At 40.2% G+C, this 18,561-nt stretch overlaps 1 protein-coding gene across 3 annotated transcripts in view; it reads left to right on the forward strand.

Annotated features, from left to right (window-relative positions):
* marchf8 (membrane-associated ring finger (C3HC4) 8) overlaps positions 1-18,561 on the forward strand; it is a 92,742-nt gene that overhangs the window by 68,669 nt on the left and 5,512 nt on the right. The window contains exons 4-7 of one of the 3 annotated variants that reach the window (XM_026224309.1): positions 8,308-8,387; positions 8,698-9,519; positions 13,991-14,171; positions 16,448-16,583. In XM_026224309.1, the coding sequence (XP_026080094.1) occupies positions 8,308-8,387; positions 8,698-9,519; positions 13,991-14,171; positions 16,448-16,583 (1,219 nt within the window). The other 2 variants (XM_026224308.1, XM_026224307.1) reach the window with 2 other exon arrangements.

An 18,561-nucleotide genomic window follows, 5' to 3' on the forward strand; every position in this document is an offset into this window, starting at 1 on the left:
TCAGGCACTTTCACTTTAACATGGATCGCTTCCTCTTAGTGGAGATTTGCTGCACTTCTGCGTAACATTGAGCTTCTTAACAGATAAACTCTTTACATGAACTAATAGATGCCAGGGTCACCTGCTCTGAGAAACACTCCACGGGTTTAGCTCAAGACATTCAGCTACTGAGGACTTTAGGTTCACGATCAAGCCTAAAGCACTTTAAGGCCATTTTCACATTTGGTTTGAATGCATGGTCTAGTTTGAGTCCTTATTTTGCACATTATAAATACGGTACCTGGTAGATAGCATAATACTATCTCCAAACAGTGGCAGAGTTCAAACAAAGCTTACCTTACCTTACATTTTAAAGTATACATGAAGTTTGATGGACTTTGTACAGAATTATTTTTTTTTGTAATTAAAAAATAATTAAACTTTTGTTCTAATAATTTAGTTTTACTGTGATTTTAGGAGTCAACAGTTTGTATTCATTTACTTTTAGAGCCTCGTGTATTGTAGCATGTTCAATTGACTGTTTACATGCACCAGAGAGCATGATCGGTGTTTACCCCCAGCGGGAAGAAATGTCTCATCATTCCAGAGCTCATTTGTCTCTGACAGGATAAATAACATGAGAGGTCCCATTACAGTTGTTATCAGTTCAGTGTCCGACACGCACTCATGCTGCATGACGAGGTTTTGACTGCTGAGAAACCCGAAGGGTCCTAATAGAGGTCCATGAGGTGTTCCTGTCAGCTCTGTCATTTCAGCCTTACATTAAGCAATCAAACAAAACAACACACACAACTGATCCATGTCAGTGTTGTTATTACCCAGAATCCTCCTGGTTAGGTTCATACCTGCAGCCTTAAAGGAATAGTTCACTCAAAAATATAAATAAATAATTATTATATACATGTCTGTCTGTCTGTCTGTATTTATTTTTTTTACATTTGTATCCATATAATGAAAATACATGTCTAGTTACGCAACATTGGGCGGGACCCTCTGTTTGCTGTGTGGCTTGCAGATTAAGTGTACTCAGTTTAAGTATGGTCTTGAAGTGGGTATGTCTTTGGTTCATTAGAGAACATCTGTTTTGAACCCCTCTGCCTCATCACAACAAATGTCACATTTGATTGACAGACCATTCATATGGCAGCATCTGCATTCATTTCCATAATCATTCTGTAGACATACGCCTCAAATTGTGCAGATGATAATGTACAAACAATTAACTGCAGAGTTAATATGCTTCCACAAAACTGGTTCAGATTGAATAGTCTGGAAACAAAACATTGTTTGTCTTAATGCTTTTGAAATTAGTGCTGCTTATCATTCTGTTTCTGTATGGAACTTCTTCTTCCAGTCTGCGTCTGGCGCCGATACAGGATGGCTGCCTCCGTGACGAGCTCCGCATATGTTTTTGTGTTTTTGTTAGTTTGTCCTGTCTTTAGTTATATTCCTGCCATCAGTTTCACCAGGGAAGAACTGCTGAACATTCGGCAGAACACACCACAGGATATTTTACCGGATTTCAATTATTCAGACGTTTTACTGAACGTTGTTATCGGAGGAGCGGCGGCGCTGATCAAGCGCTTCAGGACGCGCAGACGGGGGAAGCGGGCGGGAGCGCTCGTCAGACTCAGGAAGCGCGGATTTCGAACGCCGTTGCCTAGCATCCATCTGGCAAATCTCCGCTCTCTACCCAACAAAACGGACGAACTCCTTCTGCTTTCTCGGACAAATAAGGATTTCACACACTCTGCTGCTCTGTGTTTCACGGAAACCTGGCTGAATGACACCATACCGGACAGCGCGCTCCATCTGCCGGGCTTTCAGCTGTTTAGAGCGGATCGTGACACAGAATCAACGGGGAAATCGCGTGGTGGCGGGACATGCTTTTACATCAATGAACGGTGGTGTACAGATGTAACTGTGTTAAAGAAGACGTGCTGCTCAAATCTCGAAACACTCTTCATTAACTGCAAGCCGTTCTATTCGCCGCGGGAGTTTCACTCGTTCATTCTGGTCAGTGTTTACATCCATCCCCAAGCGCATGTGAGCTCAGCTTTACAGAAACTCGCTGATCAGATCACAGAGACAGAACAACAACACCCGGACTCTGTTTTAATCATTCTCGGGGACTTTAATAAAGCCAATCTGTCCCGTGAACTGCCAAAATACAGACAGCATGTTACTTGTCCCACAAGAGACAGTAATATATTGGATCACTGTTACACCACAATAAAGGATGCATTTCACTCTGTTCCACGAGCAGCTTTGGGACGTTCTGATCACTGTCTGGTTCATCTAATACCGTCCTACAGGCAGAAACTAAAATCAGCTAAACCTGTATCAAGGACTGTAAAAAGATGGACTAATGAAGCAGAGCAGGATTTACAATCTTGTTTTGACCTCACTGATTGGAGTGTTTTTGAAGCTGCTGCCACCGATCTGGATGAACTCACAGAGACCGTAACATCATATATCAGTTTCTGTGAGGATATGTGTATTCCTACAAAGACTCAACTAATTTACAATAATGACAAACCGTGGTTCACTGCAAAACTCAGACAGCTCCGTCAGGCCAAAGAAGATGCTTACGTGAAGGGGGACAATGTCTTGTATAAACAGGCTAAATACACATTGGAAAAGGAGATCAAAGTGGCAAAGAGGAATTATTTTGAAAAAATAAGGACTCAGTTCACTTCCAACGACTCCGCATCAGTGTGGAAAAGTCTAAAGAAGATCACCAATTACAAGACACCACCCCCCAGCACCGTAGAGAATCAACGACTGGCAGACGATCTGAACGAGTTTTACTGCAGGTTTGAAAGAACACCCATCACCTGCCCTGAACGCCTCCCCCAACAACCATTCACACCCTTCACAACTCCTGCAACCAGCCCTGAATGCCTCTCCAAACTACCGTTCACACCATTAACAGCTCCTGCAACCCATCCTGAACACCTCTCCAATCAAGCACTCTCACCATTCTCACCTCCTGCATCCCCCCTCTCCCCCACACCTGCAATTCAGATCAGCGAGGATGCGGTGCGCCAGGTCTTCCGGAAGCAGAAAAGGAAAAAAGCACCAGGCCCAGATTGTGTTACACCAGCCTGTCTGAAATCCTGTGCTGACCAGCTGGCCCCCATCTTCACACAGATCTTCAACAGATCGCTGGAGCTGTGCGAAGTCCCTTCATGCCTCAAACGTTCCACCATCATCCCCATCCCTAAGAAACCCAAAATTACAGGACTAAATGACTACAGGCCTGTGGCTCTAACGTCTGTAGTCATGAAGTCATTTGAAAAACTGGTGCTGGGCCACCTGAAGGACATCACTGGGCCCTTGCTGGATCCTCTTCAGTTTGCCTACAGAGCAAACAGGTCTGTGGACGATGCAGTAAACATTGGACTGCATTATGTTCTGCAACACCTAGACAGACCGGGGACTTATGTGAGGATCCTGTTTGTGGACTTCAGCTCGGCCTTCAACACGATCATCCCAAACCTCCTCCTGCCCAAACTAAATCAGCTCTCCGTGCCCACCTCAGTCTGTCAGTGGATCAACAGCTTCCTGACAGACAGGCAGCAGCTAGTGAGGCTGGGAAAATACACATCCAGCACCCGTACAATCAGCACCGGAGCTCCCCAGGGGTGCGTTCTCTCCCCACTGCTCTTCTCCCTGTACACTAATGATTGCACGTCTAAGGACCCCTCTGTCAAGCTCCTGAAGTTTGCAGATGACACCACACTCATCGGCCTCATTCAGGACGGTGACGAGTCTGCTTACAGACAGGAGGTAAAAGAGCTGGCTGTCTGGTGCAGTCTCAACAACCTGGAGCTTAACACCCTCAAAACAGTGGAGATGATCGTGGACTTCAGGAGAGACCCCCCTGCACTCCCCCCACTCACCATCATGAACAGCACTGTGACTGCAGTGGAGTCATTCAGGTTCCTGGGCACCTCTATCTCTCAGGACCTGAAGTGGGACATTCACATTGACTCCATTGTGAAAAAGGCCCAGCAGAGGTTGTACTTTCTCCGCCAGCTGAGGAAGTTTAACCTGCCACAGGAGCTGCTGAAACAGTTCTACTCCACCATCATTGAATCCATCCTCTGCACTTCAGTAACTGTCTGGTTCAGCTCAGCTTCTAAATCTGACCTCAGAAGACTACAGAGGGTAGTCCGGACTGCTGAGCGAATCATCGGTTCAACCCTCCCATCTATTCAAGAACTGTACTTATCCAGAGTGAGAAAAAGGGCTGTCAAAATCACTCTGGACCCCTCACATCCAGCACACTCCCTCTTTGAACTGTTGCCATCTGGTCGACGCTACAGAGCACTGAGCACTAGAACGACCAGACACAGGACCAGTTTCTTCCCTCAGGCAATCCATCTTATGAACAGCTTATAATAACGGCGGACACACTACACTTTATATTTATATACACACACACTTTATTTATCTAACACACATACTTAGTATACACTTAAATTTTGCACACAATATATATGTACATACATAACTTCATTTTGTAATATACTTGCCTACAATTGTCATTTGTATATTGTTATTCACTCTCTACTTATTTGTATTTTTTATTCTTTTATTATGTGTTTTATGTTCTGTCGCTGTCATTCTGTTGTACTGCGGAGCTTCTGTCACGAAAACAAATTCCTCGTATGTGTACATACCTGGCAATAAAGCTCATTCTGATTCTGATTCTGATTCTTCTAATTTCCTTTTGATTGCTTTTTAGACTCTGCTCAAATCCACCTCATTATGAAACAAACATTCAACTGCGTCAAACTGGGGTTTTATCACTTATGCAATAATACTATTAAAGAAAAACCTACCATGTGTAATCATTTATTTCCTCATACACATTAAAAGACCCTGAATTGACCTTACCAGAGTTTCCATAATATGTTAGCAAGTTGCTAATTCACAATAAGTGCAGTAGTACCATGTTTCAGCAATTAATTCACTATATTTTACACTAGTGGTTCTCAACCAGGGAACTGGGTGATGACTTAAAATAAAACAAAGGGGAACATTAAAATAAACTAAACTGCAAAAAAAGGGTTTTTGTTTAATTTACCTTTTTTTCTTTACTGAAGAACCATTGTCCTCACGGTCTAGAAAAACCTGGATATATGTGAGGTTTCCTAATTTAGAAGTGACTTCTAGATCTAGATAAGTCAAGAAATCTAATATATATATATATATATATATATATATAAGATAACAAAAGTCATATATTGTGCATCCCAGGTATGGGTTTCATCATTATGTACGTTTCTGGCAAAGTATCCCCCCATGATTCTGGAACATTTTGTGATTCTGTTTGTTATTCTTGTTGGACTTAAAACTGTTAAGTTTGTATATTAACCACTATTTTCTGGCCTTTTGCACACTTGTGCTTGTTGCTGAGGGAAGGTTTTAGAGCGTGTAATCTTGGCCCAAGATGCTAGGTCACTGTACTCTGTGTGTGTGATGAATGGAGCCATGGAGAGAGGACGGCCTCCCAGAATAACACCCGTCACTGGAAGCAATTTAGCCCTCTGGAGGTGGACCGCACATATACGGATTGTACTTTAACAGGAAGGGCTTATTAAGGCTTGCTGAGTATATTTGGAGGAAAGGGCCTACTCTTCCTCTCTTGTTGTTTATCCCACGTTCATTCTTTCTCCTGTCTGTTCTCTGAAAACAGAAATGAAATCACAAACATTTACTTTGAGGTTTGGTAGTCTGATGATGGTTCTTTCAGAAAAACTTAAAAGTGATTCATTTTTATTTTTTCGGAAATACACCTAGTGTTCAAAATTTTGGGATTATGTTTTTTTAAAGTTATATCTTAACCTTTGATCAAAAATTGAGTAAAAATAGCAATAGCATTATAGTGAAATATTATCAAGCACGTCCGTTGACATGAATGACAGTAACAGCTGGAGACGCTATGTGGGCATGTCTAGAAACTTGTCTAGTTGACTCCAGCTTTATGCAAATCCGCAACAACTAGATGGGGCGATTAACAATGGGAGTGAAGACAGTGGAGATTGTGATACCATAAAAATTATGCAGGAAAACCATATCAGAATTTGGCGATTCATGCGTTGAGCAGTTTATATACAAACATTTTCCCTGCCTATTGTTTTTTAGCAGCAAGAAAAGAGACCTTGTCATTTTATTTATACTAGCAAAACCTCTAATATAAAAGGATTAAATGTTAGGGCATCCAGCAGCAGGAATGCCTGTTAGTGACCTGGCAACCTCGAGGGACAAATTTGCTGTCAGTGTGTAATAGGCATTAAAACATGCTGTCAACATCTTCACTAAATCCACATGCAGTGACAGCCTTGTTTATAAATTTCTGTTCTGGTTTCAGAAGCACTTGTTTCACAGGTTAGAATTAATATCAGTGCCAGGTTCATGATAGAGAATAAATGATTTTCTATTACCTCTAAATAACTCCCATAGTGTGTCTAAGAGACGAGCTGCTGGCCTCCACAAACAAGGTTTTTTGTTATTATTATTTTTAATTATTTAAATGTGCACAAATTTACTGACAGGTAGATTGAATTTACAGACTGAAATATATTAGAGAGGCAAATTCCATAACCACAGGACTGGAATTTGCATAACCCATTACTAACGTTTTTGCTCATGTGTTGACATGCGCACGTCTCTGTGCCTCATCTCTGTCCAATTTTCAGTAGTTGGTATGCTGTTTTGTGAAGGGTTTGTGTTTTTGTTGACTCACATATGGCTGTGTGTGTATATCACATCTCAGAGGGAGTCTTCACAAACATGCACTCTGTCAGGCTTGAAAATACACCTTATCTTGCTGACTGGGTCTGCAAGAGCCAGAGTGACTCACAGTTAATCACGTTTACACTGTCGTCACAACTCGACTAAGCAACACAGACATACACACATTTGGCACTTTACACTATTTAAAAGAAAATGTGTATATACTATTTTACTAATACTGTTTTAATTACTATAAGATGTAAGTACTAGGTAAATGTGTATAGCATGTATTAAAAATGTATATGAAGTAACACCTAAGAAGTAACACAGTTTGGTGATGCGGTTGCGTGAAATGTGTTAATAGTGAATTCAAAATAGAAATGTTCATATAAAATGTATTTTGATCTCTTGAGATAAACAATCAACATTTTCTGAATTTCCCAGGTCCTATTTTGTACCCCATTTGTGGAAAGTGTTCACATCTTCAATTCCCAAGTAACATAAACAGAAACATTTCTGTATAAATGAGAGTGAATCATGAAATTTTCTCTAAATTGAGGTGCTAATAGAAGGTGTTAGTAACACTATTATTTCCTAATAGTTTCTTGGAATATTCATCAAAGATGTGAATTTGTGTGACAGTGTGTGTCAGTTTGTGTATGAGGGTGTGTGTTTTTGTAGAGGGCAGTTCCGGACACTCTATCCTGTATTGATCCCTGTCAGGCCCAGGGCTATATATTCTCTGTTTGTTACAGATAGAATCGATAGGTAATTAGTCTGGGGCATAAATGATGGTATCAAACATTGTGTATGTGATCCATGCTGCTTTGATCCAAATGCCCAGGTAAAATATTAGTTTGTGTGTGTGTGTGAGAGAGAGAGAGAGAGAGAGAGAGAGCGAGAGAGAGGTTTTAGGCAAGGATATTCCTTTTGTTGAAATTGTTTTACTTGTCTTGAATGTAAACCTACTTTTCAAGAAATGTTGGATTAAAGTTTTAAAATATTCAATTGCCATGATATATCTTCTTTCTGAAATCTGTTTTCATAAGTAGTCTTCTTGCATACAATACATTTAACCATTCACCATATATACCATTCAAATATTTGGAGTCTAAGATTTAACAAAAAAAAAAAAAGTTTTTTAAAGTCTCTCATGCTTAACAATTTATTTGAAAAAAAGAGCAAAAACTGAAATGTGAAATATAATTACAATTTAAAATGAATTTTCTTTTTTAAATATATTTTAATGTGTAATTTATTAATGTTATGCAAAGCTAAATACTGCAAAGTATTAATTCCTTTCAAAAAAAAAAAAAAAGTCCCTCCAACTCAAACTCTAACTGTGAGTCTTACCGACTCAAAACTGTTGAACAGTAGTGTATATGTGCCGAGTATCATGACAAAGGCAAAGTGGCTGTGATGCATTTCACTCATGGAGAACCATAAAACAAAAAGCTTCATTTACGTGTAAAATATGTTGATGCCTTGCAAGGAATTACCATCAGGACATGCTTCTTCAATGTTTCTAATTTGCTGCTTTGGTCTCTGTTTTGCACACAGGCTGGAAGTCCGACCTCTGTGAACACACCCTGCAGCTTTCCCAGGACTTCAGTGACCCCCTCGAACCAGGATATATGCAGGTAGGTTTCCCCTCCCTCAGTGTGCTCCTGCATTATGGCCGTGTCCTGAAAGAGAGTAAAAGATCCAGAAAGAGGCAGAACTGTCAAAACATCAATGGGCCAACATTTCCACCCGTCTTGGTTCTGGCATTTTGTTTTCTAAACCTTCCTCTTGGTTCCTCCCACCTGTCTCTTTGTAATCTTTCTCCATTTGTTCGCTAATGCATGTTGCATGTCTCTTTATGTCCATATTCTCTCTTCCCATCTCTGTTTCCGTACCTCTCTTTCTGTCCCATCCCTCTCCTCTCCTCTCCTCTCCTCTCGTTTGCAGTTCTAATGACCTCGCTCAGGACCAGAAACCTTTACAGTCCACTGTAGTGCTGTTGAACTCTAATGGTAAAAGCTCAGCATCTCAGGGTGTCACCATGACAACGCTCTGCCTGGACTCCCCCAACAAACCCAAAAATAGAACCTTGTTTGGCACAGAATGGCTCACCCTACTCAAACCATCAGTCAACTTGAAACCAGAAGGAGGCAGTCTCAAGTTCTCAAAGTCTCTGAATGACGTGGGACAAAAGATGGACAGCCTGTGCAACGGTCTTCACTTTATAGACCGCACGTGTTCAGATGGGGAGCTGGGAGCGGAGATGGAACAGCTTGTGCAAGACAGCCACATCAAAGCACTCAATGGTCAAGCCAGCTATCCTCCTCCATTTGCTTCTCGGCCTCCATCCTTCCTCAACAACTATAAATACATCTCTAGCCCAGGGCCTGAGCACTGCCTGGCTCCCCCTGCTCCTCCCCATTCAGATCTTCAAAGAAGCTCCAACTTCCTGCGTCTCATCTTCCCGTTCACCCGCTCGTCCACCGCAGGAAGCCTGCAGGCATCGGAGATGGGAAGCTACGCTTCAAGGCTGCACATCGGCAAGTCATCCAGTGCCATGCTGGATGTCAACGAGTCCTGCTGTATGGAGGAGATGGGAGATGACGAGGTGTTTGAAGAGGACTCGTCCCGCTGGAAGCTGAAGACTGAGGGCTTGCGGGTTCCTCTTTGCTCCCTTGAAGAGGACAGCGACCTGGATCAATGCTGCTCTCCACTGTCTGAGAAAAATGGGCCTCTGTCGCCCTACTCCCTCTCGGGGGACTGCTGCAGGTTGGTGGGACTTACTCACTCCTGCCCAGCTCCTCTTACCCATGGGCTCCACCTCTAGAGTGATTCTTCCTCATAGTCCCACCACAGCCCTCACCTGGATGTTAATTTCCTACAATCCCTGTTTGTCCTTCCTGTTAGAGGCCTGCTAGCGCTGTGATAGTCTGTAGTCCTCTTGTAATGGTGGGCGATAATGAGGTTCACACATGATAGAAGTTATATCATGACAACTCGCTGAAGATTTTGGCATTGCAATGGACATGAAATGTTAATGTATTTGGTATTGGTGGAATAGATCTGCCACACTGCTGCTGCTGTTGTAGATTATTACTGCTACTGCTGCAAAGCCAGCACAGGAACTTGTTACTTCCAATACATATGCAGATACTGTGCTGTGAGTATTTAAGGGACATACTGCTGCTGCACATGTAAAATATATAATAGCCCGTAGAAGATCTATACAGGTGGAGCTGGGGAAGGTGGAGGATTTCAGACTAACTAATGGATATTAACCAGCCATTTAAATGTAAAGCAGCAAGATTATTGGCCTGCTTATGCAACATGAACCAGTCAGCTTGTGCCAAGTAGTTTAACACTGTGAAAATCATCAGTTTGCATTAACAACCCATCAACCTGTGCCATCTAGAGTTACATGACAGAACTTGGCATTTATGAGTGTTAAAAATCCACCGTGTGGGATCTGATGCATATTGCATCATAATGCTGTCATGGACAGTCCAAGCAGATTTACTTGGACAGATCCAGTCGATGCTTACGGTAGCTTTTCGATTGATGTAGTTTAGCCGTATTTAATAAGGTAGAATGAAGATTGAGATCTGATTACAGTTTTGGGTTTGGCTCTCTGGCTTTGCGATTTGAGACCAGGCGAAATAACATTGTATCGATATTCATCAGGGCCACACGGATGCCACAGGAAACAATTAGCGTAACTTATGAGGTATGTAATTGACTTAGAGCTGTGGCCTGCCGGCAGCAAACTAAATAACTCTGGAAGAAAAACTACTTTAGAGGTCCAAGTGCTATTTGGTTGTTACAAATTCTTTCCAGCATCTCAGATTTAGGGTAGTAGCTTTCAGGTGAACTCCCCTCTGGCTTATATAGAAAAAGAGTATGGCTGCATCTAAAATCACATTCTGTCTGACTAGGCACTACACTGGATGAGGAACAAATTTTGTGACCGCTACAAAATTGCTCTTTGAAGTGTGAATACGTGTAGTATAAATGTAATTCGGATGTACTATGTTTGTCTTTGTCTTGTGACCTAACAGTGTCAGTTGTGTCACTTTACTGCCATTCACAAAACTTCTCCCGTGGCCTCATGGGGTGATAGTGTCCTTTGGATTGACAATTCAGAATTTTGCTGGAAGTAGTCATCCCTCCAGGTACTTTTTGCCTACTGTAGTATGAATACTGTAAATTCGGAATACTACTCTTTTCACATACAGTTTTTTTGCCAGCTGTATAGTAGAGATTCATATTCGGATGCAGCTTATGTTTGTTTGTAAAGTGGCTACATCCAACAAGCTTTTTGAGAAGATCTGCTTAGCTCTAACGCTTTACCTGAGCTTCACTAGACTTCTTCAGTTCTTTTTTATTGTTTACATCTTAAGGGTGAGAGGAGGTTTCTTCCCACATGTATTAGCACTCTCACGCAGTGCTGTGAAAACACATGTGCTCTTAAAATAGCTGACATTTAGAGATCAGCCAGCAAGACTTATTGGTTTAAACCAGAGCTGAAATGCCCTGGCTTTGAGATCTGCCACAAAGCATGCTAAGGTGTCTTGAGGTGTGACCCATGGCAAGGATGCATTTTTACGTAGGAGGAACATCACATATACTGGTGAATTTAAATGTTTTAACTGCATCTGAATATTTTAGTTTATGAGGGATCTATTCATGGAATAAGAACGGAATTATTCATATGTTTCTATCTGCTCATTATTATGTTCTCAGTCACGTCAGCAGTTCAAGAGAACTTTCTCAAACGACAGTGAAAATGTTTTATGCTTAAGATCTTTAGAAAGCCATTTATGAAGAGGTGTTTGAAATATTCAATACAATAATCGGAGGAACATGAAATAGAATATGCAAATTGGTATGTTTTATTTGTTGATGTCTCGAATCAGTTCAAAAATGCATTGTTTTTAGCCAAAATGTTCAGTAATGTCAGCATGTGCTAATTTAAAATGTGCTATACAAAATACTTATAGAAAATGTATTGGAAATATTGGTGCCTATACATTAAAATAATTATAATTTTTCCTTATGTAAATTTAGTGAAAACAACTTGAACTACATTTTGCTATTTTTTTTAACTTGTTTTAAACATTTTAAGCCATGTCACAAGAAATACATTCATATTTAGTGAGTGTCATAGAATTACAGTATCATATCTGCCAGCGTATTTACTTTAATACAGTGCTATAGTGAATGCTTGTCTAATGACTATTCCAGAACAGCAGTCAATGAGCAATTGTGAAACTTAGTGAAAAGGCCAGACAGAATGTCTTAAATGTGGTAATTGGATTGAGTCTTTCTATTTTAATGTAATCTATTATAGCTTTATGTGATTGTCTTAATATATTCTGATTAAAATAGAAAGGAAGTGAGAGAGGGGGAGAAGAATCTGGTCTTTGTAGTCAAGAAAAATGAGGGATCATAAACAAAAGGAGTCCATTAAAGCAATGTCCCATAAAGCACTCACGGAGGTTATTACACACTGTGCTCAGACGGGCTATAAAGCCGGGTGTAAGATGATGGAGATGTGACAGACTTCGTTTTTCTCTTTCTCTGTGCTGTTTCTTGCTCTAATCTTGTAGAGCCTTGTCTGGATCATGCGTGTCTGAAAATAGTCATCATCCTGGTCATTCAGTCTGAAAAGCCTCCTCTGGACGCTGACATGGAAGCAATCTTCCCTCTCATTTGTGCCCCGGCAGCTAGTTAACATTTAGAGGGCCTGTATCATGGAGGATATGATTTGTACATCCATTACAACATCGAAACCGCGTGCTGCGACCATAATGTAATTTGTTGTATGCTGTTGTTCTGTCAGTAAGTATATACATCAAAGATTAAATGTATGGTTGTCTATCTACAACTTTTCCTCATAACATTCCTCTGGCAAGTACTGCTGTTTGAAATGCTTGGAATCTTTAATGAAGTCACAGTCAAATCTCTTGTCTCTGATGACTTTACATTTTCCACATTTGGCAGATGGTTTTATTTAAAGCGACTTATTTAAAACTATGCATTTGATCACATTATGTTTCCTGGGAATCAAACTCATGACTATGCCATTGCACTCTGAGATCGGCATGCATAGGAATTTAGTTCTCTATTGTGTGCGTGTCAAATCCACCAGCAGCCATGAAATGAATAAAACACAAAGTATTCTGAAAACAGAATGTGAATAGAGTAAATATTCCGTAAAATGTTAGTTTCATTTCCACAGTTTTGTTTGTGTATCACTGCATCTCATAAAATGATAAAACTGTCCTTATAGTATTTGTTTTTGTCATTTTTGTAGGATGTCAAAGCCAAATGTATTTTTTATTATTATTTCAATTTGTATTTTAATTAGCATTTTTATTTATTTATTTATTATATATGTTTATGTCTCTTCCAAATTGCTAGTCATGTGTCGTTCTCTGAAGAGCACCAGTGAGATGTGAACTCATCTGGGATTCACTTTGAACTGCCGCTTGCCGCAGACTCCTAATATGAATGTTGACATCAGTCACACAGTTGTTTGTATGTGTTGCTTTCCCAGATGACCTCTAAGCTTATTAAACAATGGCTGAGTCAGAAATTAAATTCATGCGCATAAATGCCCACGAGTGGTAGAGAGAGAATAAAAAAACATAGCACAGATCTCAATAACATCTCATTTATTTTTTAGCGGTGAGATTACATGGAGAATAAATTGAGCTTCCGTCTTGCAAGATCTCTTATCTCCCCCTAGACACTCTCCACAAATCCAACCATCCTTCCAGTAACAAACAGCCTTTCCGTTTTCCCCTGCTTGTGTGATTTAAAGTTTAACGGTTGTATGATTCTATAGGTTCTGTTGATGTTTCTGTAGGGAATTACTTTCCATGAATCCTTCAGGAAAGGGAAATGTTAGATTTATGTGTATATTGCGGCTCTGATCTGAACATAGTGAACACATGGTGTTTCTGTCTTCTGTGTTAGCATGTTTATAGCATCTGCTTTATAGTCAGTCACTTTGAAAGTTTTTTTTTTTTTTTTTTTTTTTTGTAGATTATGGATTATTCAAAACTTGAAAAATCCTAACAGCAAATATTAAGAATCAGTTGCATTATGAGATGAACCGTATTATAGGATACCAGTGAAAGAAGTGTGTTCATGTTGCTTTGCAGTGGTTTTAGGAGGATGACCGAGTGTTTCTCTCTCTCTCTCTCTCTCTCTCTCTCTCTCCATAAATAAACTGTAGGATTTGTCACTGTGAGGGGGATGATGAGAGTCTGCTGATAACACCCTGTCACTGCACTGGGAGTTTGCGGTTTGTCCATCAGGCCTGTCTGCAGCAGTGGATCAAGAGCTCCGACACACGCTGCTGCGAGCTCTGCAAGTACGACTTCATCATGGAGACCAAGCTCAAACCACTCCAAAAGGTAACGTTACATCCATGTGTACAGGCCATGTATAATTAAGTAATAAACCACAAGAGGCTGTGAGTGATATTCATTTTCCCGCAGGTGAGGTTTTTTTAAGGGCATTCTGCTTCATGTTATGCAGAACCAATAGTTGACTTTCAGTTGATCAGTGTAGATGAGTAGCAACCTGTCCTTTGAGATGATTCAAAACAAGTTAGTCCATAAAGCCCGAGGGAGGTTTTGATTATTCATTATTATAATTAATTATTGTTTAGTCTTTGTCCACTGCTTCCTCTTTTAATAAAATTTCTGATGGTGTGTGTCTCAAATGGGGTTTAAAATAGGGCATCTCTAGGACAGCCATTATTTCACCATAGAGGTTGTGCTTGAGCAGACGTCCTGAGAGAGAGAGAGAGATTTCAAGATGTCTGCAAGATGAACTGAGATGCAAAAACGGTGGGTGTGACATCAGACTAGGGCGGCTCGATTATCACAAAAATCATAAACACGATTATTTTACTGTTACACGTGTTTTCAGTCTTACGTGAATAATCAATAAGCGCCGCATTTTGGAACATTTTTGTGAGTTTTTGACTGTGTAGGTGCGCACCTTGACTAAAAGTTGACTACAGCCCTCGTTCTGTTCCGTCTCTGGGTGCATACACAGTAGGAACAGCGCAAGTTCGCGTAAAAAAAAAAAAAAAAAAAAAAAGGAATAATTCTAATCAACATTAATAAACCCAGCACATCCCATTTTGCAAAAGTCATGTTACGTGATTTTACTGATATGCCCGTGAATTATGGAGGAGTGAAAGCGCACCACTAGAAAGGGGGCGGAATGGAGCACGCAATAATCATTTTATTCGGATAATTGTATTATCATAATCGATGGAGGCTGAAATCAAAACTGTATTTTGATGAATTGCACAACCTTACCATAGACAGATTTTTAACCAGAACACTCTGCTGATTGAATTCCTTCACAGTTTGTGTTTTATGACTGGCTTTAAATTGATATTTGAGACATCGTTCTGTTGAATACGTTATGAATTTGTGTTGGCAGGTGTTACTCGTGTTAACAAATGAACACAGCTTGTCAATGTCAGCATCCATCCAGAAGAAAGAGTGCAAATCAAATCTCATCTAAAATTTAATTTGAGTGACATTCATAGACATTAAAGGGGAAACAATACATTTTGATTAGTACTTTAAGGTACCGTAACCAATTTGTGTTGGTTACAATGGTTAATATAATTTACTCTCTCATGTAACTGACAGGCTTATATAATCATTTTCATTGACTCGAACTCCAAAACCAAAAGTATGTGCACATCTGAACCCCACACCTATATGTGCTTGAACCTTTCATTTCGAAACCAAAGGTGTTCCAAGAGTTTGGTCCTCCCTTTTATAAACGATTCCGGTCTTCAGGGAAGGAACATGTGTGCTATTGTTTATTCAAATTCAGTTTCACACGTAGCCCACCCGGTGGTGTTCAGGTCTGAGTTTGTGTAGGCCAATCAAGTTCTTTTGTTTTTATTTTATAAATCTGTTCAAATAGTCAACCCCTTATGCTGTTCCAGACTTTCATTCTTCTGTAAATCATAGTAGTTTTTTTCCTCTTTATCGTCACTGAAGAAAATAAGTAGTTTCATGGAATATGGTAATGAGGGATAGTTAGAAAAAAATACATTTTTCATAATTTATTCAAGCTCCTGTCATTCTAAACCTGTATGACTGACTTCTGTAGAACATGTTTTTTTTTTGTACATACAGTGTAAGTCAATGGTCACCAATAATGTTTAGTTATCATTCTTCAACATATCTTCAAAGAAGAAAATCGCAACATGCGGATGATTAAGTTACGACAGAATATATATTTTTTTTCTGGTTGAATTACAGTATTTATTTAAACAATCATGAAGTATATTACTATGTAGTATGGCTTTTTATTGGATTAAATGTGTACCACAATGTAAACAAAATATAATTGATTATTCTTTCATTATAATGTTTTCATGATAAAAATGGAGGTTTGATGAGGATTCTGGGTCATAGCTTAATAGAGACCTGCACTGAATGGCTAAAAGAGATCCAGAGATCACTCTCACTAAGACCCATGAAATATTTATTACGCAGGAAGGCCAGGTTACCGATTTTGTTTGTACTGCACTTTGAAGTATGTTGAGTGTTATACTGATTAGTCATCAAAGTCTTTCTTTTACAAAAACAATTAAAGCTCAAATGTGTTGGGAATCATTTCTGTATGTCTTTTGTGATTTCTGTGTCTGCAGTGGGAGAAGCTTCAGATGACCGCCAGCGAGAGGAGGAAGATCATGTGCTCGGTCACTTTTCACGTCATCGCCATCACATGTGTGGTCTGGTCGCTCTACGTCCTCATTGACCGCACAGCAGAGGAGATCAAACAAGGTTAGCCCTACCCTACCCTCCCCTTCCCAGCCAGTTTAGCACTACCTCCACCTCTTCATCCTCCAGCTCTGTCTGCCTGCTTCCCTCCAGCTCCGTACCATCCCACAGTCGCTCTTATGTTCTGGACATTCCTCCGACTGACAGCTGTTTGTTGTACTCAGCGATGCATATCTTGATGTATTTATTACCTCTACACAGATGGATCCTCAAATCTGGCCCACGAAATCCACTTTCCTGCAGAGTTTAGCTCTAACCCTGATCAAACACACCTGAGCATGTTAATCAATGTCTTCAGGAGCATTAGAAAATCACAGATAGGTGAGTTTGATCAGGGTTGGAGCTAAACTCTGCAGCACAATGGCCCTCCAGGGCAAGATTTGAGGAACCCTTTTTTATACCTTCTTCCGAGATGTGGGTAATTTAATATGAAGGTCTCATTTTAAGGATGTGAGAGTTGGTACGCTCAGTGTCCCGCCCTCATACGACATGTTCAGACCGACCACAGTTCATTCAATTGCTGAGTCCCAATTCGCCTACTTATACTACGACCTAAAAGTATGTACTTTTTTTGTGAGGAAAAAGTACATACTTTTGAGTTTGTGTAGCAAGAGTATGCACGTTCTGGGACATACTTCGATGACGTCATGCAACGTGAACGACAACGTGGTTGCCTAGTTACGCACACCACAACTGTTAACGTTTCATTCATTCTTTATATCCAATAAAATTTTATTTACTATTCCCATCTTTTTTTCTCATCGTTTTTTTTTCACAATACATTTTACAATGTGTTCTTCTACCAAGTTTCTTTTTCCTGTGAAAAGGGCATCATTGGCAATGCGCCAGTTAATGAGGCCCCCAGTATCTTCATCGGACCCTACAAAATAAACACGGTACTTTTTTAGCCCAACATAAACCCAATAATATTAGGAGACTATAAAATATAACTTTAATTAGGGTTAAACATTTGAATTCTTACACTTAAAAGCTGAGGGCGCATCTCCGCTGCTGCATCCAGCTGCCATGTTTACATCACAGCAAAGCCATCGCAAAGCTCCTCCCTCCCGCACGCAATGGGTTGTGGGCAATATTAGCACTTAGAGTGTGCACTGATCTGCACTTCGAATTGTAACCGGAAATAGTAGACCATTCGGGTATCTTTGGAATACTCTTTTCAACATACTACGATTTGGGACGTACTACTGTAATTCTAGTTTCGCATACTATTTAGGACGGATAGTATGCGAATTGGGACTCAGCATCTGATACATATTACACACACAGCTGGAGAGCTATAATCTTATTGGCTGACTTTACACAACTTTTGATTTGCACTTCCCCACTATACAGTCTGCAGAGAGCAACACATTAACAATTTTATCAAATGTTATACATCCCACGAAAATTGTTCTTTGTAGTTCAATGACTTATTTAATAAAATTAACAAAAAAAAAATTCGTAATTGGTTAAATAACATATGGTATAGGGAAAAAAAACCCCACATGAATAGGCTGGTTTTGGGCTTGTTTTGGATATCAGTTGGCTGGTTTTGTTTCACAGACCTGTGCATTTCCCTATTCTCACACACTTCGAATGATTGTTAAAACTTTATCGTCCTTGGTGTGAACGGGCCTTGAGCTATGCAGGACTAGCTGCTAATGGCAGAGTTGATTTACTCACAGATCATCTTTCAAACTCCACCTAATCAATAGCAATAGGGAGCTGTGGAGCAAGTGTGGAAGAATACGACAGCAATGGGTTTTATTTCCATAACGGATCTGAGCTGGAGTGCAAGTGTGTGTGTGTGTGCTTGACTAAAACATGCCACCCCTTTTACCGCACACTAGATGACTTTTAACACTGACCTCGACCCATACACTGATGGGCGTCTGACAGCAGGCACTTTACTGATTTGCTCTCAACATTAAGAGCCCATTCACACGCGCCTCATTGTACAAGAACAGTAGCTCTGCAGGAG

Source organism: Carassius auratus, chromosome 38 (genome assembly GCF_003368295.1).
Source record: "Carassius auratus strain Wakin chromosome 38, ASM336829v1, whole genome shotgun sequence".
In the NCBI taxonomy this organism is placed as follows: domain Eukaryota; kingdom Metazoa; phylum Chordata; class Actinopteri; order Cypriniformes; family Cyprinidae; genus Carassius; species Carassius auratus.